Below are 15,720 nucleotides of genomic sequence, written 5' to 3'. Positions count from 1 at the left end.
CCGGAAACAAAAAGAAATGAATACAATGCAATAAATTGTGATAGATAGCCCTTGATGCCCAAGAAACAAACGTGTTTCCCAAAAGATGAGTTAATCGTAAAATAAACGTCAGCAGCACTTCAAGGGCATATTAAATACAGTCTGAAGGTAGATACAGCAGGACTTAACTGCAGCTTATGAAATCACTGTGGGAGAGAGTTTGACCAAAACTAAGGGTTCAAACACTTCAGAAAGCCATAGGCCACATTTAGGCCTAAGGTAGAGAGGCTGGCACTGCAATCTCAAATATAACCTAGGCAGGCATTCGGGGATAGAAATGAAGATTTTCTGCTCTCGGAAAACTTGAGAGTATTATTATAAATTAGGTTATACACTATGAAGTTATCTGTATGTATGTGGGATCGAGGTCACAGAATTAATGTATCCTTTCTCCTTCATAGTTTTTGGTGTACAGGGCTGTATTCATTTCCTTTGAATAACACATAGTTATCCGTGTTTGTCAAAGTTACACTTGAAAATGAAAGATAACTGACCAAAGAAAGAAAAAGGGAATGAATACATATTCTGGTGAGTCTGAAACAAAAACAGAAGCAGTTCATGCTTCCATATATTACGAATGAGAGTTCACTTCTGCTGAAACAACATAGAACTTTCAGGCCATGGTGAATTATTGCTGCTTTTGGATTCTGAGTAATTCACAGTGGCCTCTCAATCTTTCTGAGCAAGGTTTTTCTATCCTTCTAACATTGCTATGGAAGGCTGACTCTAATATTTAAGAGAATTATTATTTTTTCCTTAATCAAAATTGTACAAAATACCATGACATGCATTTTGGTCCAAATTTTGGAACCCCTCTAATAAAATGATCTTTAGAGAACATGTTTCCCCGGTGAGAACATTATATTCCCTATTAAAAATGAATTACGTTTATACAAGAGGGATGCTCTATTTCCTACAGAAAATAAGTGTACTAAATTATCTGCTACAAAGTCTTTTGAAAAATCCCTTGATGTTATCAAGTATGAAGTATAGCCAGAATCAAAAGAAAATTCTTTTGCATTTACCTCTCATATTTTTCCCTTTTCCTCAAAAATGGGATACTACTTAAATTCCAAGAAGCTATTGTAAGAAAATATGACAGTGATTTATAGAACTCATACATCAGAATAAGGACATAAAGGAAAAGTTATTTATTTCAAACAAATTTTTAAAAATTAGTATGCTATCTTCAAAAAAAATGAGTATGCTATACAATGCTCTTGATATATGCTCTTGATATAATAAAGTAGCAATGAAACATAAGATGAGAAGACAACAGCATCATATATAACATCACTGGGCACTTACTATGTACTGGATACTTCACTAAGTTCTTTACAAACCTGGTTTTATTCAACATTCTTTGCAGTTTCATGGCACAGCTACTCTTATCCCCATTTTATGGATGAGGACGTGAAGTTATACACTGAGCTAGCAAGTAGTGGAAGAGAGGCTTGAATCTGGAATCTGGAGTTCTAGACACAGCGCAACAAACACTAAGAAGAGTCAGAAGACACAGATTCCTATTCTGCTCATCTAGCAACTAAGTCTACGACTGAGGATTTGCTCCTATTTATTCAATTTTGAAGTTGATGGCCTCGAAGTCTCTAACTGTTGGAATGTCTCTGAGCAGTGGACCAGTATTTGTAGGTTTAAATTGGGGGTCGGGGGGCCCTAGGGAGACCTAATGATTGCTTTGAATGCTACTCCCTATTCCTTTCCAGTCTGTCTTCTTCCTTTTAAATGCCCTCAAAGTGTCAGGAGGTGGGCAACCAGGACAGTCTTCTAGGCAGAGTCGAATAAAGGGAGAGGAACAGACCATAATAAGGTTCAGAGGGAAGACATTGCTGTGCTTCTTTGCTGCCCTCTAGCCCAGTCTTCCTATATTAGTAAAAAGTGAGTGTCATGCTCACTCTTTCAGACCTCTTGGTAAACTATTGGTAGAAGCTAAAGCATCTACTTTAATGAATTCACACTGCCTTGAAGAGACCCACTAGGGAGAACCCAGCCCACTGCACTGTACTTTGCCTCTTAAGATAAACATCGCAGAAGTACATCCAGCTATTCCTGAATATATATAACATAGTATTTAAACATATTACATATAAATATGTATTTTTACATATTAAAATATATTTAAGGCAGGTAAGAATACTTATATTTTAATAGGTAGTTAAAATTTTTAAAATCTTGTTTTTGAAGTGCTAAACTTCATTTGCTTTAAAACTAATGAAGTTGCTTATCATGATTGACAAATGATACAAGTAAAATTTAAACAATAATCTTTATATATTATGCTAAGTACTTTGTACATATCTCAATTAATTAATTGGTTAAACAATCCAAGGTAAATCTGATAAGGAAATACTGAACCATTGATGGAAATGATTTGCACAAGAAAAGCCCATGGCTTGCAAGTATATGCACGGTATGTTACTAAAAAGTAGCATACAGAGCATGCTGTCATTTTGTGGGTACCTGATTGTGTATATGTGTACCAATACTTTAAAAACTTCAGTTAATGCTTAATTTCAAAAGAATAACAATGGCTATTTATGGGTGATATTGTAAGAAAATATATGTCTCCCTTTAGAAGCATTTATATTCTCTACATTTTCTATAATAAACATAACATTTTTTTCTAATCATAGGTATATAGATAATAGAATTTTTTAAAGAAATGGACAAATTACTAAGCACATGCAAGCATGGATTATCTTACAGTCTTTTTGCATCTCTTATGAGTGTTGAATTACAAATGGTATCTCGCCACTTGACAGCACCAGAAATTCTTATAGCTGAACACGGAGAAACGCAGTTCTTTATTCTCAAATGTTCTACTAGTTTAGTTTTCTTTACTCGTAGTAAAATCCAGTTCAACCCAGACCAGGAAAATTTGGGCAGCAAAAGAAAAGCATTATTTCTACTCAAACTACAGGATTCAAGTAACACTTATTTTAGCATCATAAGCAATGTAGCTTTTCCCATCATCTGTAAACCAGTATTAGTGATACTGGTGAGGTTCAAATGTTCCAAGCAATGAGATGCTTAATTCTAAGCATTTACTTAGTTATCTTTTCTGTTTTACTTATCTATGTATAACTTTAAAAAAAAATCACACATAAGTCATACAACTTACTCTCTTGGTTTCGTGCTCACAAGAACTCTTAGAGGTTTTCTGCTGTTTAAACACGATTTCAGGAAGCAGTCGACTTCACTGAAAGGTCTCATAAAAACTAGGTCTCCATTAATAGCAAAAATCTTTTTCCCAACTTCCATGCCAGCCATCTAAGGGAGAAATTACAAAAAATAAGTCAAAGTATATTTTAATAAGAAAGTTGAGTTTTTCACAAAATCAGAATATGAAAACTTTCAGAGCTTATAGATTTTGACATTTTAACACACCTGCAGTGTTTTTATACAAATTTACAAAGCAGAACTGTGGATGAGATAACACGGTTATCATTCTCTTTGGCCTAGTTTTAAATTTGAACACAGAACTTTACCAAAATTATCCCCATTTCCCTCCCTGATTTAACATCATACTCCTCTCTTCTGTTATATTTCACTGTTCTTTAGCTTATTTCATCCTTTTAACTATAATCAAATTCCAGGTTAGTTTTTTTACTGTGTTTTCCACCTATAGCCAATTAACTCAGGAAGTCTCAACTTCTGTATCTACATCAATGACACCCAAATATGCATCTCTAGTCTGACATAGTTCAAGTGGCAAGGGAGAAAGGGAGTCTGGAATCCAAAGAAGAGAGCTCCAACCAGCAGAGCTGTCAACAGTGCAAGCTGCTGAAAAGAGGACAAGGAAGACATTATCCCTCCACACCAACCAGCATGCACTTCTCAACCAGCCTTACTGCCTAAAAACTACCTGCTGTTTTGGTTGTCAGCTAAATGATGAAAACCTGAGAGAGGGCATTTTATTAGCAGCATAGTCAGATGCAGCTGTGCTCTAAGAACATCCTCTGAAAACGCCTGGGAGAAACTATTTCCTTCTCATAGACAATTACTACAAATGGTCATTAGTTGGCCAGGTCCGCTAACAGTGCCTATGTTGATCAGAGTTATTTTGTTTGAAATTAGTGTGCTGTACAGAAAGCTTTGTCTTGCATGAACTTGTGTTTTGATAAAACAGAGACCTTTGGCATTAGCAGATAGGAGGATGGGTGGCAGTTTACCACTGACTTTAAACAGGTTCAAATGTAAATACCATACTTCGTTAATTTTCATATTCATTAAAGATCTAAATATTGAGAAGTTTGCTTGAGGATTAAGTATCTTCCACCCAGGGGCACCAACGTGAGGACACTTTAAACTAGATATACTTGGGCTATAGCACTGAAAAGTAGGGTCTATGAGGGTGGGGGATTTTGTGTCTCGTTTGTTGCTGTATTCCCAGAGCCTGGAACACTGCTGAGTATGTAACAGGCACTAAATGAGTACTTCTTGAATGAATGAATGAATTAATTAATTAATTAATGATCAGGAGTTTTTTTGTTTAAAAGGCTGGCAAAATTGCTGGATACAGTGGCTCATGCCTGTAATCCCAGAACTTTGGAAGGCTGAGGTGGGCAGATCACTTGAGGTCAGGAGTTTGAGACCAGCCTGGCCAACATGATAAAACCCATCTCTATTAAAAAGAAAAAAAAAAAAAAATCAGCTCGGCCTGGTGGCATGGGCCTGTAATCCCAGCTACTCTGGAGGCTGAGGCAGGAGAATCACTTTAACTCAGAAGGCAGAGGTTGCAGTGAGCCAAGATCACACCACTGCACTCTAGCCTGGGTGACAGAGGGAGAGTTTGTCTCAAAAAAAAAAAAAAAAAAAAAAAAGGCTGATGAAGTGAGAGAACATCAGGAGCATTAATCCAATGAGAAAACAGTCAAAGCATGTCCTTCAGTGATGAAAGTTATACTCACACAAAAGACTGTCAATGGTGATGGGAAAACAGAAGACACGACTCTTGACAGAAAGGAAGAACCATCTGCTGTGCATAATACAGTGCTACCCTATGCTGTCTCCGTGGGGCTCCAGGTTGGAGTCTGTGATTAGTGAAGCTCCAGGAACAAAGAATGAGCCACTTGGCCTCCCAGAAGGTCAAGAAATTCACAGTCGAAGAGCTCTAGAACAGGGGTCCCCAGTCCTCAGGCTGCGGACCAGTATGGGTCCAAGGTCTGACAGGAACCAGACGCACAGCAGGAGGTGAGCGGCGGGTGAGTGAGCATAAAGCCTGAGCTCCATCTCCTGTCAGATCAGTGGTGGCATTAGATTCTCATAGGAGCGCGAACCCTATTGTGAACTGAGCATGCGGGGGATCTATGTTGACCACTCCTTATGACACTCTAATGCCTGATGATCTGAGGAGCTACAGTTTCATCCCCAAACCATCCCCCACCCTCCGCCCATGGAAAAATTGTCTTCCACAAAACCAGCCCCTGGAACCAAGAAGGTTGGGGATGGCTGCTATAGAATACACACCATCTCCCAGCCCCTATTATCCCTGAGTGTCCAGACAGGACTCAGCTGCTGCTAATCCCAAAGGTATTCAGTAGAACCTGTGAGCAAAATTATCCAGAGACATTATGTTCACTATGGATAATTTCAAGGCTGATTATCTTTTTTTTTTTTTTTTTTTTTTTTTGAGACGGAGTCTCGCTTGTCGCTTCCCAGGCTGGAGTGCAGTGGCTGATCTCGCTCACTGCAAGCTCCACCTCCCGGGTTCACGCCATTCTCCCGCCTCAGCCTCCGAGTAGCTGGGACTACAGGCACCCGCCACCATGCCCGGCTAGTTTTTTTTGTATTTTTAGTAGAGACGGGGTTTCACCATGTTAGCCAGGATGGTCTCGATCTCCTGACCTCGTGATCCACCCGCCTCGGCCTCCCAAAGTGCTGGGATTACAGGCTTGAGCCACCGCGCCCGGCCAAGGCTGATTATCTTTAAAGGCAGATTTCAGTTTGTTTAGAATTTCTCTATTTTTATGTCATGACAACACCTTTAAATTAAATTCTAATTTACATTACCTCAGCATTAGATCCCCTTTCTACCAACTTTATTATTGGAACTTTGTTTTTGTCTTCTAGCCCAAAGCCATAGCTGCCTTCATTGGATTTAATCTGAAATGCAAAATATTAACATTACTGATAAAGCAACTATGAAAAAAATTAGAAGTCTAACAGAACGAAGTAAGGTGCATCACCATCAAACATGTTTAACGCAGTCTTCTGCTAATGTCTATAATCAAGAAGAAAACTTATATAACATATCAATAAACTTACCAGTAATGACTTAGCTATAACATTTTCCACAACTTTTAAGTCATGTTTCATAAGTCGATGTTTCATATTTGATCCTTCCATTTCCTCATCCGAAAAAAACCGGAAAAGTAGGGGTTCATCTTTGAATTCGCTTTTTTCAAGGACTACAGAAAAAGAGATTCAAATTCTTTCAGCTAATTCAAAAATCGAACTCATTTTCAATAGCAGTGACATTTATAAATTAATACCTGCACCCATAACCTCAATTTTATACTCCTAGGACTAGTTACATTCACAAGTAGCCCTGGCTTTTGTTTTGTTTGTTTTTTTCTATTTCTTTCTATAATTTTGAGCCAATGTCTCCTTTCAATTACTTTTACCTACAGGATTTTGAATTTTTTAAAACAAATAGTATTTCTTCTAAGGCTGACTTTTTAAAATTTAACCAAGTCCTTCGCTTTCCAGATTAAAATCCAAATTTAAATAAAAGACTATAATGAATCAAAAAATGCATGCATCCAAAACATAGAAATTTATGGTGTTTTCAATTTGTAGTAAACATTTTAAGCATGTTTTTAATATCCCACACAATTATGGGAAAATTCAAGTGGGTTAAGTGTTGCCTTCTGTGTGTGAACAACTCCCATTGTGTTCACTTTTGTTCCAACACTTCAAACCAGAAATATGTCTTCTGGGTGAAATGTGATTTTAGTTTCCACGAATTCATGTTTCTTTTCTGTTTAAAAGCAATATTCTCAAATAACATTATTTCTAAAAGGTCTGGTTTTTCCCCCTTATCTGAACATTAGTATTTTTCCCAAAATCCCCTAAGATTCTTGGAATGCACTGATGAAATAAAGTTTATGTTTTGTTAGTATTTTTTAAAATAAGGCTAAATACTGATATGAAGAATTTGTATTCAGTGAAATCCTGACAGTTGTCAAAATACTTTACCAAAAAAAGTTCTCTATTTCTTATTTATCTGTCCTTAATACCTTGAAGGTTGATTCATTGAGCCAGAGACTAAAAGAAAGTGATCCCAGGGCACAGTAGAAAAAGTTAGGTTTTGTGATCAGACAGGCCTGAGTTTAAATTCCAGGTCTGGAAGTGAGATAAGAAAGTTACTTAATCCCTCTGAGTTTCAGTTTCCTCATCTGTAAAGTGGGAGCAATAAAATCTTCTACATATTGTTGCATAAAACCAAAATGAGGTAATAAATATAAATAACTTGGCATATAGTAAGCAGTCAAAAGGGACAGCTATTTGGTTTCATTATTTTTACAGAGTTCCAACAAATAATTGTTGACTGGATGAATGGCTTTACTGATCTTTGGTTGAAAGACTGGATGGCAACATGAGTTAACAAATAAAATTATCAACCACAAATTTAAAAAACAACAGAAGCCATAACTAGCAATAGAAATGAGAATCTATTATTATTTCATGTTTTTGTAGAGACGGGATCTTGCTATGTTGTCCAGGCTGGTCTTGAACTCCTGGGCTCAAGCAATCCTCCCACCTTGGCCTCCCAAAGTGCTGGGATTACAGGCATGAGCCACTGCGCCTAGCTCAACCTATTTTAGATTGACTTAATGATCTAAGCATTTTCCCAAAGCTCACTCAACGTTTCTGCTACAGCTGTTTCCCTCCACCAAACTGTCTTTTAAAAGGAGCATGATAGGGCATCAACAAAGCCAGGCACGAGCCACACTGTTCATGCTTTACCCACAGACTTTTGTATGAAAAACTTTTGATGTAACTCAACATTTTGTAATAAACTCTCAGATAAAATTACTGTGTGTTGGTGCTTTACTTTAAAGAAAAAAAAAATTGAAACTTTTGCAGGTTTTCAGCTTGATATTATAGGTTTAATCCCCTAACATGATGTAATTTCTTCCATTCATAGTTTGTTCTTCAAGGATCAGTATTTCTCCGGGACAACTCACAGAGTGATCTGGAGATAGGGAAACAGGATGGAATTTCCCCCAAAAAAATGATAACCATGGATCTTCTCAAAATCACTGTAACCTTTGCTGTACTTCCGTATTCATAAAAATGTAAAGATATTCTGAAAGTAACTGACAAATAGGTGTAAGTGCTATCAAATATATGTTTATAAGCATATTATATTAATAATTTAAAAGAGGCCAGGCATAGTGGCTCACACTTATAATCCCAGCACTTTGGGAGGCTGAGGCAGGCAGATCACTTGAGGTCAGGAGATCAAGACCAGCCTGGCTTGGTGAAACTCTGTCTCTACCAAAAAATACAAAAATTAGTTAGATGTGGTGGCATGCACCTGTAGTCCCAGCTACTCCGGAGGCTGAGGTGGGAGAATCACTTCAACCCACGAGGCAGAGGTTGTAGTGAGCTGAGATCACATCACTGCACTCTAGCCTGGGTGACAGAGTGAGACCCTGTCTCAAAAAAAAAAAAAAAAAAGAAAAGAAAAGAAAAGAAAAGAGAAGACTGCTTGGGTTGGGTTTATGGATCCTATACGATGTTACAAATAGGAAAAGCTTACTCTCATTACCCTGATAAATCTAAGAACTTTATTTTAAAATTCTTGTTTGATGACTTACTTGAAGTCACCCCAGGGCACAATAGAAAGAGGTTTTGTGATGACTTACTTGAAATCATCAAACAAGAAAGAAAATTAACATTTAATTATCAAAAATAATTTTTTCCTAGAGATCTATAATTTTGTTCTCTGAAGTAATTTTAAAAATACTTTTCTTAAAAATAACAGTAAATAGTCAACCACATATGCTGTCATTTAGTCATTCTAATATATACTGGCATTCAAAATAAAACCACAAGTCTAATCTGAAATAGTCTCAAAGAGGTTTGCGAGCTTAAAAACAAAACAAAACAAAAACTTCTAACTCAAATCATTGCTCTTCTAGAATCAGCATAGGCTAGAAAAATAGGATAGAAGTCATGGCAATGGGTAGATAACAGCAATTAGACATAGGAATGGCACTAGCAGTGAAACTGAATGCAGTTGTGATGACCCAACCTGAACCCATAGCAAGACCCAGATAGTCTTGCTGGCTCATCTCCAAATGACCTAACTGCAGCACTGGATGTTCCAGTATCCTAAGAACCAAAGTGATGAAATACATCTGTAAGCTCCCAGGGTAAAAAATCCCTACCATGGTGCATAAATCCATTGTCACAGAGTCCAACGCCAAATATCATTGCCTCTTCTCTGGTGCGGCAATCTCCCTGTTAACCGAAAAAGCACTGTGGGAGTTAATAGGCAACTAAAGGCTTTGTGGCCGCTTTGCTCCATTTAACATTCCCAGCACCAAATTCAGACAAAGCTTCGCTTATAAAGCATGCATTGCTTTATAAGACCAAATGCATCTAATTGTTACAGAACATCCGATTGATTATGAAAACATTTTCTTTTGGCATTAAGTAAAACAAAGATTTAATATTTCTTGAGAAACAAATATACTTTATTATACACAAAACTACATAAGTAACAAAAATTTACTGCTACTATAAATGATGGCTGTTATTTCTTAGATTAGATTTCTTAGATTTTGTATTCCAATTATGCAACAGGGAAATATCCTGTAAATTGGCAACACACTAATTAAACAATCATTATGTATGATCTCAGTCACTAACTATTCCCTTCCACCAAATGGCCTTGCCCTCTGAGGACCCCTGAAGAAACCTATATTAATACGATGACCTGTAAGACCTCACAAGTAAATCGTTTGGCTGAGCTAGCAAATACAAGCTTCTCTTTCATTATTTTGCCAAAAAAAAAATCAGATCATTTAACTGAATCCAACATAATAGCCCAAAGCAATCTTTTTCTTTTGGTTTTTATTTAGAAAACATCTATTTTATTTCTTTAAGTAGGATCCGTGTATATGAACATGCGTGTGTGTGTGTGTGACCTTAGAGTTGTATTGTCACAGTTTAAGAAGCTTTTTTCTCACATATTATCTCATTTTTCCCCAGTCCTATCTTTTAGCACTTAGGTATATTACTAAATCTATTCTCTCCTCTCTGCCTTCTATTCCATTTCTGCTGTCAATACCCTCATATGGTGTTTCTTCCTCTCTCTTCAAAATTACCATAATTTTTTCTGGACTCTTTCTAACATATGCTGTTAAACAATTAAACTTTTTTTTTTTTTTTAAAAGATGGAGTCTCACTTTGTCACTCAGGCTGGAATGCAGTGGCTTGATTTTGGCTCACTGCAACCTCCACCTCCCTGGTTCAAGCGATTTTCCCACCTCAGCCTCCTGAGTAGCTGAGATTACAGGTGCACGCCACCACACCCGGCTAAGTTTTGTATTTTTAGTAGAGATGGGCTTTCATCATGTTGGCCAGGCTGGTCTCAAACTCCTAACCTCAGGTGATCCAACCGCCTCAGCCTCCCAAAGTGCTGGGATTACAGGCGTGAGCCACTGCACCTGGCCAGAATTAAACTTTCTTGCACAGAAAACTCGGTTCCAAAACTTCAAACAGACTGTTCTTTTGGAATAATAATGTACAAAAATTCTCTGTTGGGCTTTTAAAACTTTCCATATCTTGGTTTTATGCTTATTCTCCAGCTTCACTCGCCAAAGCTCAATTCCATACCTCATGCTGTAGGCAACTTGGCCTCCCTGCTGTTGCCTGAAGTCTGTGCTCATTCTTCTCCTGCTTTCACTCATGTAATTGTTCATAGCTGCGATACCCTTCTCTTTACCCTTCACTCACTCACATTCTACCTGTCTATCGAGGAGCAAAATAAGGGTCCTACCTCATGTTGTGACAAATCCAACCCTCACTAATCCTCCTAAGAACTACCAAAACACTTATAATCTGTAACTTCAGACTCTGCATCTGGCCTTCTTCAAAAATCGAGCTGTTTTGTAATTTTTATGCATTCGTTCGAAAGACACTTATTTTTTCTACATATTGTGCCAAGTGATAGAAAAAAAATATTAAACCACTCAAGCACAAAATAATTCCCTGCTCTGAAGTAATTCAAATCTAGGGTAGGATTTGGTCATTAAAAGGTAAGTAACTTACTAATAACCAATTTAATCCACATTCCCAATGAGGCTGATATACCTGGGGATCTGGGACCGCAGAAGGTGACCCTGAGCCTAGGCTAGATAGAGGATCTGGCAAAGCTTCTTGGGGGAGATGACGCTGCAGCAGAGCCTTAGAGGGTACATGAAATTTAGCCCAACTGACCAACATCACTTGAAGGCAGAAATCATGACTGCTTCCTGCTTTGTTTGTGTATTCCATCATCAAAGCAGTTGCTTGAACATTAAACTTACAAGAAAAGCTTGTTTAATAATCACTGACATTTGATTGCTTTATTTGATTAAGTATTCAAATGAAACACTGACCAGACTAATATTATTCAACATAATATGTTGAATTTCTGTTCTGGATTTCCTATGCTTTTTAAAAATCCTACTTGTGCCATACCATATGGACCTGGTGAGCGTTTAGAAAAAGCACAGTAAGATGGCATGGATGTGAAGAAGCAAGGCATTATTTAATTATGAACTATGAGTGACCCAAACCCAAATCACAATGTTCAGGAATTGAATGATGCTTTAAAGGTACATTACTGCACATGCCAAGTAAGAATTTAACTTTGTGAAATAGGGTATTTTATTATAAACCATTATACTGTAATAAAAGCAGCACAACAGTGAATGAAAAACGTATTCAGAAGAATACAACACTCATTTTGTTTTCCAAGATGACATCGCACAATATATTGCAGAATAAGAGAAAAACTATAGGATCTAGAATATACTCCAATTACAGTACAGCCAGTTTTTTCACTCTGTGTTCTAAAACCATCCAAATCAATTCAGTGTCTTGGTCCATACTGGAAATTCAGTATTATCATTTCAGAGTCTTGGTAGAAAGAGACCCTTACTTTGAAAACAAAAAAGTAAAAAACAAACAAAAAAAAAACCCTCTTCTTCGTGTTAGATTAGGAACTTTAACTTGTTGTTCTCTTATCCTTCCATTACTATTTCTGCCTTTTCCAAGGCAACCTATGTGGTCCTAATCTGAAGTTAAGCAATCAGAGTTGATTATGTTGATACTTACATTAGGATGTTTTACAATGTCAGAATCATAAAGTTTCGGTGATAGAAAAGAGATGGCATGTACTGCTATTGCAGTAAGCAGTAAACAGTTGTAAAAACTAAAATCCATAGAGATTGAGTGACTTGTCTAAGTTTTTATAACTAGTTACTAGCAGAGCTGGCATCAGACACTAGGTTATGTGAGTCCCAACCAATGCAATTTCTATTATGTACAATTTCTGCAGACATTATCATAATAAACCACGAAGAAAAACTGATGAAAAAAAAAATTGCGGCTGGACGTGGTAGCTCACACCTGTAATCCGAGCCCTCTGGGAGGCTGAGGCAGGTGGATCACTTGAGGTCAGGAGTTCTAGCCGCCTGGCCAACACAGTGAAACCCTGTCTCTACTGAAAATACAAAAATTAGCCAGGTGTAGGGGTGCGCACCTGTAATCCCAGCTACTCGAGAAGCTGTGGTAGGAGAATTGCTTGAACCCCAGAGGCAAAAGTTGCAGTGAGCTGAGATTGCGCCACTGCACTCCAGCCCAGGCAACAAAGTGAGACTCATCTGGGAAAAAAAAAAAAAAAGGTTGGGTGCGATATTTATATTAATTAGAAAAATTAGTATATTCTTCTAATGTTAACCCTTGGAAAGAAAAAGTGACAAAAAAAGTTGATACCTGATTTCCTGAGTTAGAACTTTACAGGTTTACTCAGCATCAGTTTTTGCTTCAAATACATTTTCTTTAAGTTTCTCACATAATCAACACATCATACAAGTTCACATGAATTCTAGAACTGTATAATTTCTATGTGAAAGTCCAACTCCAATAATGAATATAGAAACCAATTCGAATGACACACGTTGACCACAGCGTTATGAAAGGCTCTGATGCTAGAAAAGCCACTGAAAATATAAATTGATGTTTTATCTAAAGGTAATTGCCAATATTTAAATGTTTGAATATTTGAATAATTTATAGTTGAATGTCTGTTATGATGGACTGGATGCCCTAATTTGTTTTACTTAAAAGCAAATGACATTTTCTCAATTCTAGCAGTCAGCATCTAAATCCTGAGATGCAGGCCAACAATAACAACAATAAATTCCTTTCTTTTTTAAAATGGACACAGGCAGATATTAAAAGCTCATTATCAAAACACAATTATTTTCTAAAAGGGAAAAAGGCACAGGGAGATTAGAATAACTTGCTAGCATTAATAAACAGATACTTTAAAACAAAGTGTAAAAACATAAAAAAATCGTAGTAAATGAGCATAGCTATTCTTCAGATTCTCAAATTAGTGTTTTTTGATGGATCTCATCTGATATTTTAAAAATAGGAACATCTTCCTTTTGAGAAACAGGATAACATAAAAGTGAAGTTTGAGGACTCTAAAATCAGATTATCTAGGTTCAAATCCTAACTCTGCTTACTATTAGCTGTATGTACTTATTTTTTTAATACCTGCTACAGATGAAAAAGAGTAAAAGTACTAATTCCCATACTCAAAGTTTAAAGCAGCAACAAGTGAAACTCGGCAACTTCTATTTGTCTATTTACCTGTGCAATTAACCAGTCTATCAGTTTGTTGGCCATGACCACAGATTTGTAGGTCCTTAAATGGTAATCTTTATCTCTACAAAGGAAAAAATAAAAACAAACAAAAAAACAAAAATTAAGCAAGGGGATACGTGAGCAAAAGAAAATATTTTCATTTAGTATCGGTATGCAACAGAAAAGTTTACCATTGTAACCTGAGTTAATTGCCCAAATTACATGCGAATAAGAGAAGTTTATTATGCATGTAGAACACCTGAAAAATCCTCCACCAGCTTATACTAAGAGAAGATACCCACAATGTTACCAAAACAGGACATCTCTTCTTTCACATTTTCTTATATCCAAATAGATTATTACTGCTATATTAGCTGGAAATAATTGAGTTGGAAATATAGTAAGTCCACACTTAACACTGTGGATAGGTTCTTGGAAACTGCGCCTTTAAGTGAAATGAAATACTGGATGCTGCAGAAACCTAACTCTTATTTACATCAATTAGCCTGTGGCAAAACTGGTTTCATTATACATCATTTCACTTAAAGTTGCAGGTTCCAGGAACCTATTGATGACATTAAGTGAGAACTTACTCTACAAAATCATATTAATAAAGTAATAATAAAACAGAATTTCTTCTCCTTAAATCACAGTAGATTATACTAAAAATCTCAAAATCTGTAAAGAAATGCCTTTTATTCCTGCTCCTGAAAGCTCCAGGAAGGCTGGATTTGCACTACAGTATTATTCACACAGCTCTGCTGTAGTGGAAAACAAGCAGTTCTGTCCTGAAGTAGACACACTGAGAACTTGTTATTCTTTTTGCCTGATCAGTTCACGGACATAGTGATACCACATCCCCGGAGAACCAAGAGGATCACTGGCTCTCCACCTCAGACTCTCCGTTCAGTAGATTTCCCAGAACTGAGAAACCATTCAAAGTTCCATCAGATACCAACCAAATTTCATGATCAGAACTGAATGCCCAAGGGCAAAAATTTATAATTCATTTATTTTCCAGACCTGGATCATAAAAGAATGAAAAAGTGACAGTCTTTATAAAATGTTAAAATTCCAAACTGCGAAAGACTTGAAGTGACTAATAATCACTAGTTATATTCATTGTTCTTTAAATCTGTCTCCATGTTTCTCACACCTCATCACCCATTTCATCGCGGTTTCCGTAAGTATCGTAAGAAGAAAAAGTGTAGTCTATTACAGACCACATGCGAGTCTGCAGCTCTTCATGCTAAGTAACTTTTCTTTTTACAAGCTGAATTCATGCATATTAAAAGCATGACTATCATACATTCCTTCTGTTTTATGGGTTTTTCCCATAAATTTTCTCTTGGCAACTCAAAAACAATTGTCATTTTTAGCCAAAGAAAAATTCCTTATCAGCTCTTACAGATGCAGCTTTCTTGATAAGAAATCTCATATGGCTAAAACATATTTTCAGAACACATTTTTGCCCATATAAAACCTACATATACACAGGTTACATGGTGCATTAAACATTCTTGTTTTCTCTTAGGTTAGCAGAAAAGAATTTTTAAGCACCCAACTGCTATTGAGTTAAGTACTTAATATTAAGTTATCCAAAATATTTATGGGTATCTATGACAAAATTATGGCAGAGTCAATAAATATTTATTCTTTTTCACCTTTTTTCCAGTTTGTGAAGCCTAGTTGTGAAAGTAGATAGGACACTTTCAGGACTTGTGGGTAAGATCCTGTTTTCTCCTCCAGGACCTGCAACCAGTGTGTTCTCTATGCAGTATAAGT

At 36.7% G+C, this 15,720-nt stretch overlaps 1 protein-coding gene across 4 annotated transcripts in view; it reads right to left on the bottom strand.

The window, feature by feature from the left end:
* PREX2 (phosphatidylinositol-3,4,5-trisphosphate dependent Rac exchange factor 2) overlaps positions 1-15,720 on the bottom strand; it is a 303,886-nt gene that overhangs the window by 174,118 nt on the left and 114,048 nt on the right. For all 4 annotated transcript variants that reach the window (XM_021942408.2, XM_017962077.3, XM_003902839.5 and 1 more), the window contains exons 14-18: positions 13,942-14,017; positions 9,459-9,531; positions 6,325-6,467; positions 6,070-6,162; positions 3,179-3,327 (exon numbers count right to left, since the gene is read on the bottom strand). In XM_021942408.2, coding sequence (XP_021798100.2) covers positions 3,179-3,327; positions 6,070-6,162; positions 6,325-6,467; positions 9,459-9,531; positions 13,942-14,017 — 534 coding nt within the window. The remainder of the gene's footprint in view (positions 1-3,178; positions 3,328-6,069; positions 6,163-6,324; positions 6,468-9,458; positions 9,532-13,941; positions 14,018-15,720) is intronic.

This window comes from Papio anubis, chromosome 8 (genome assembly GCF_008728515.1).
Source record: "Papio anubis isolate 15944 chromosome 8, Panubis1.0, whole genome shotgun sequence".
NCBI lineage: Eukaryota > Metazoa > Chordata > Mammalia > Primates > Cercopithecidae > Papio > Papio anubis.
Note: the sequence above shows the minus strand (reverse complement) of the source record. Positions and strands in the feature narration are given on the sequence as shown.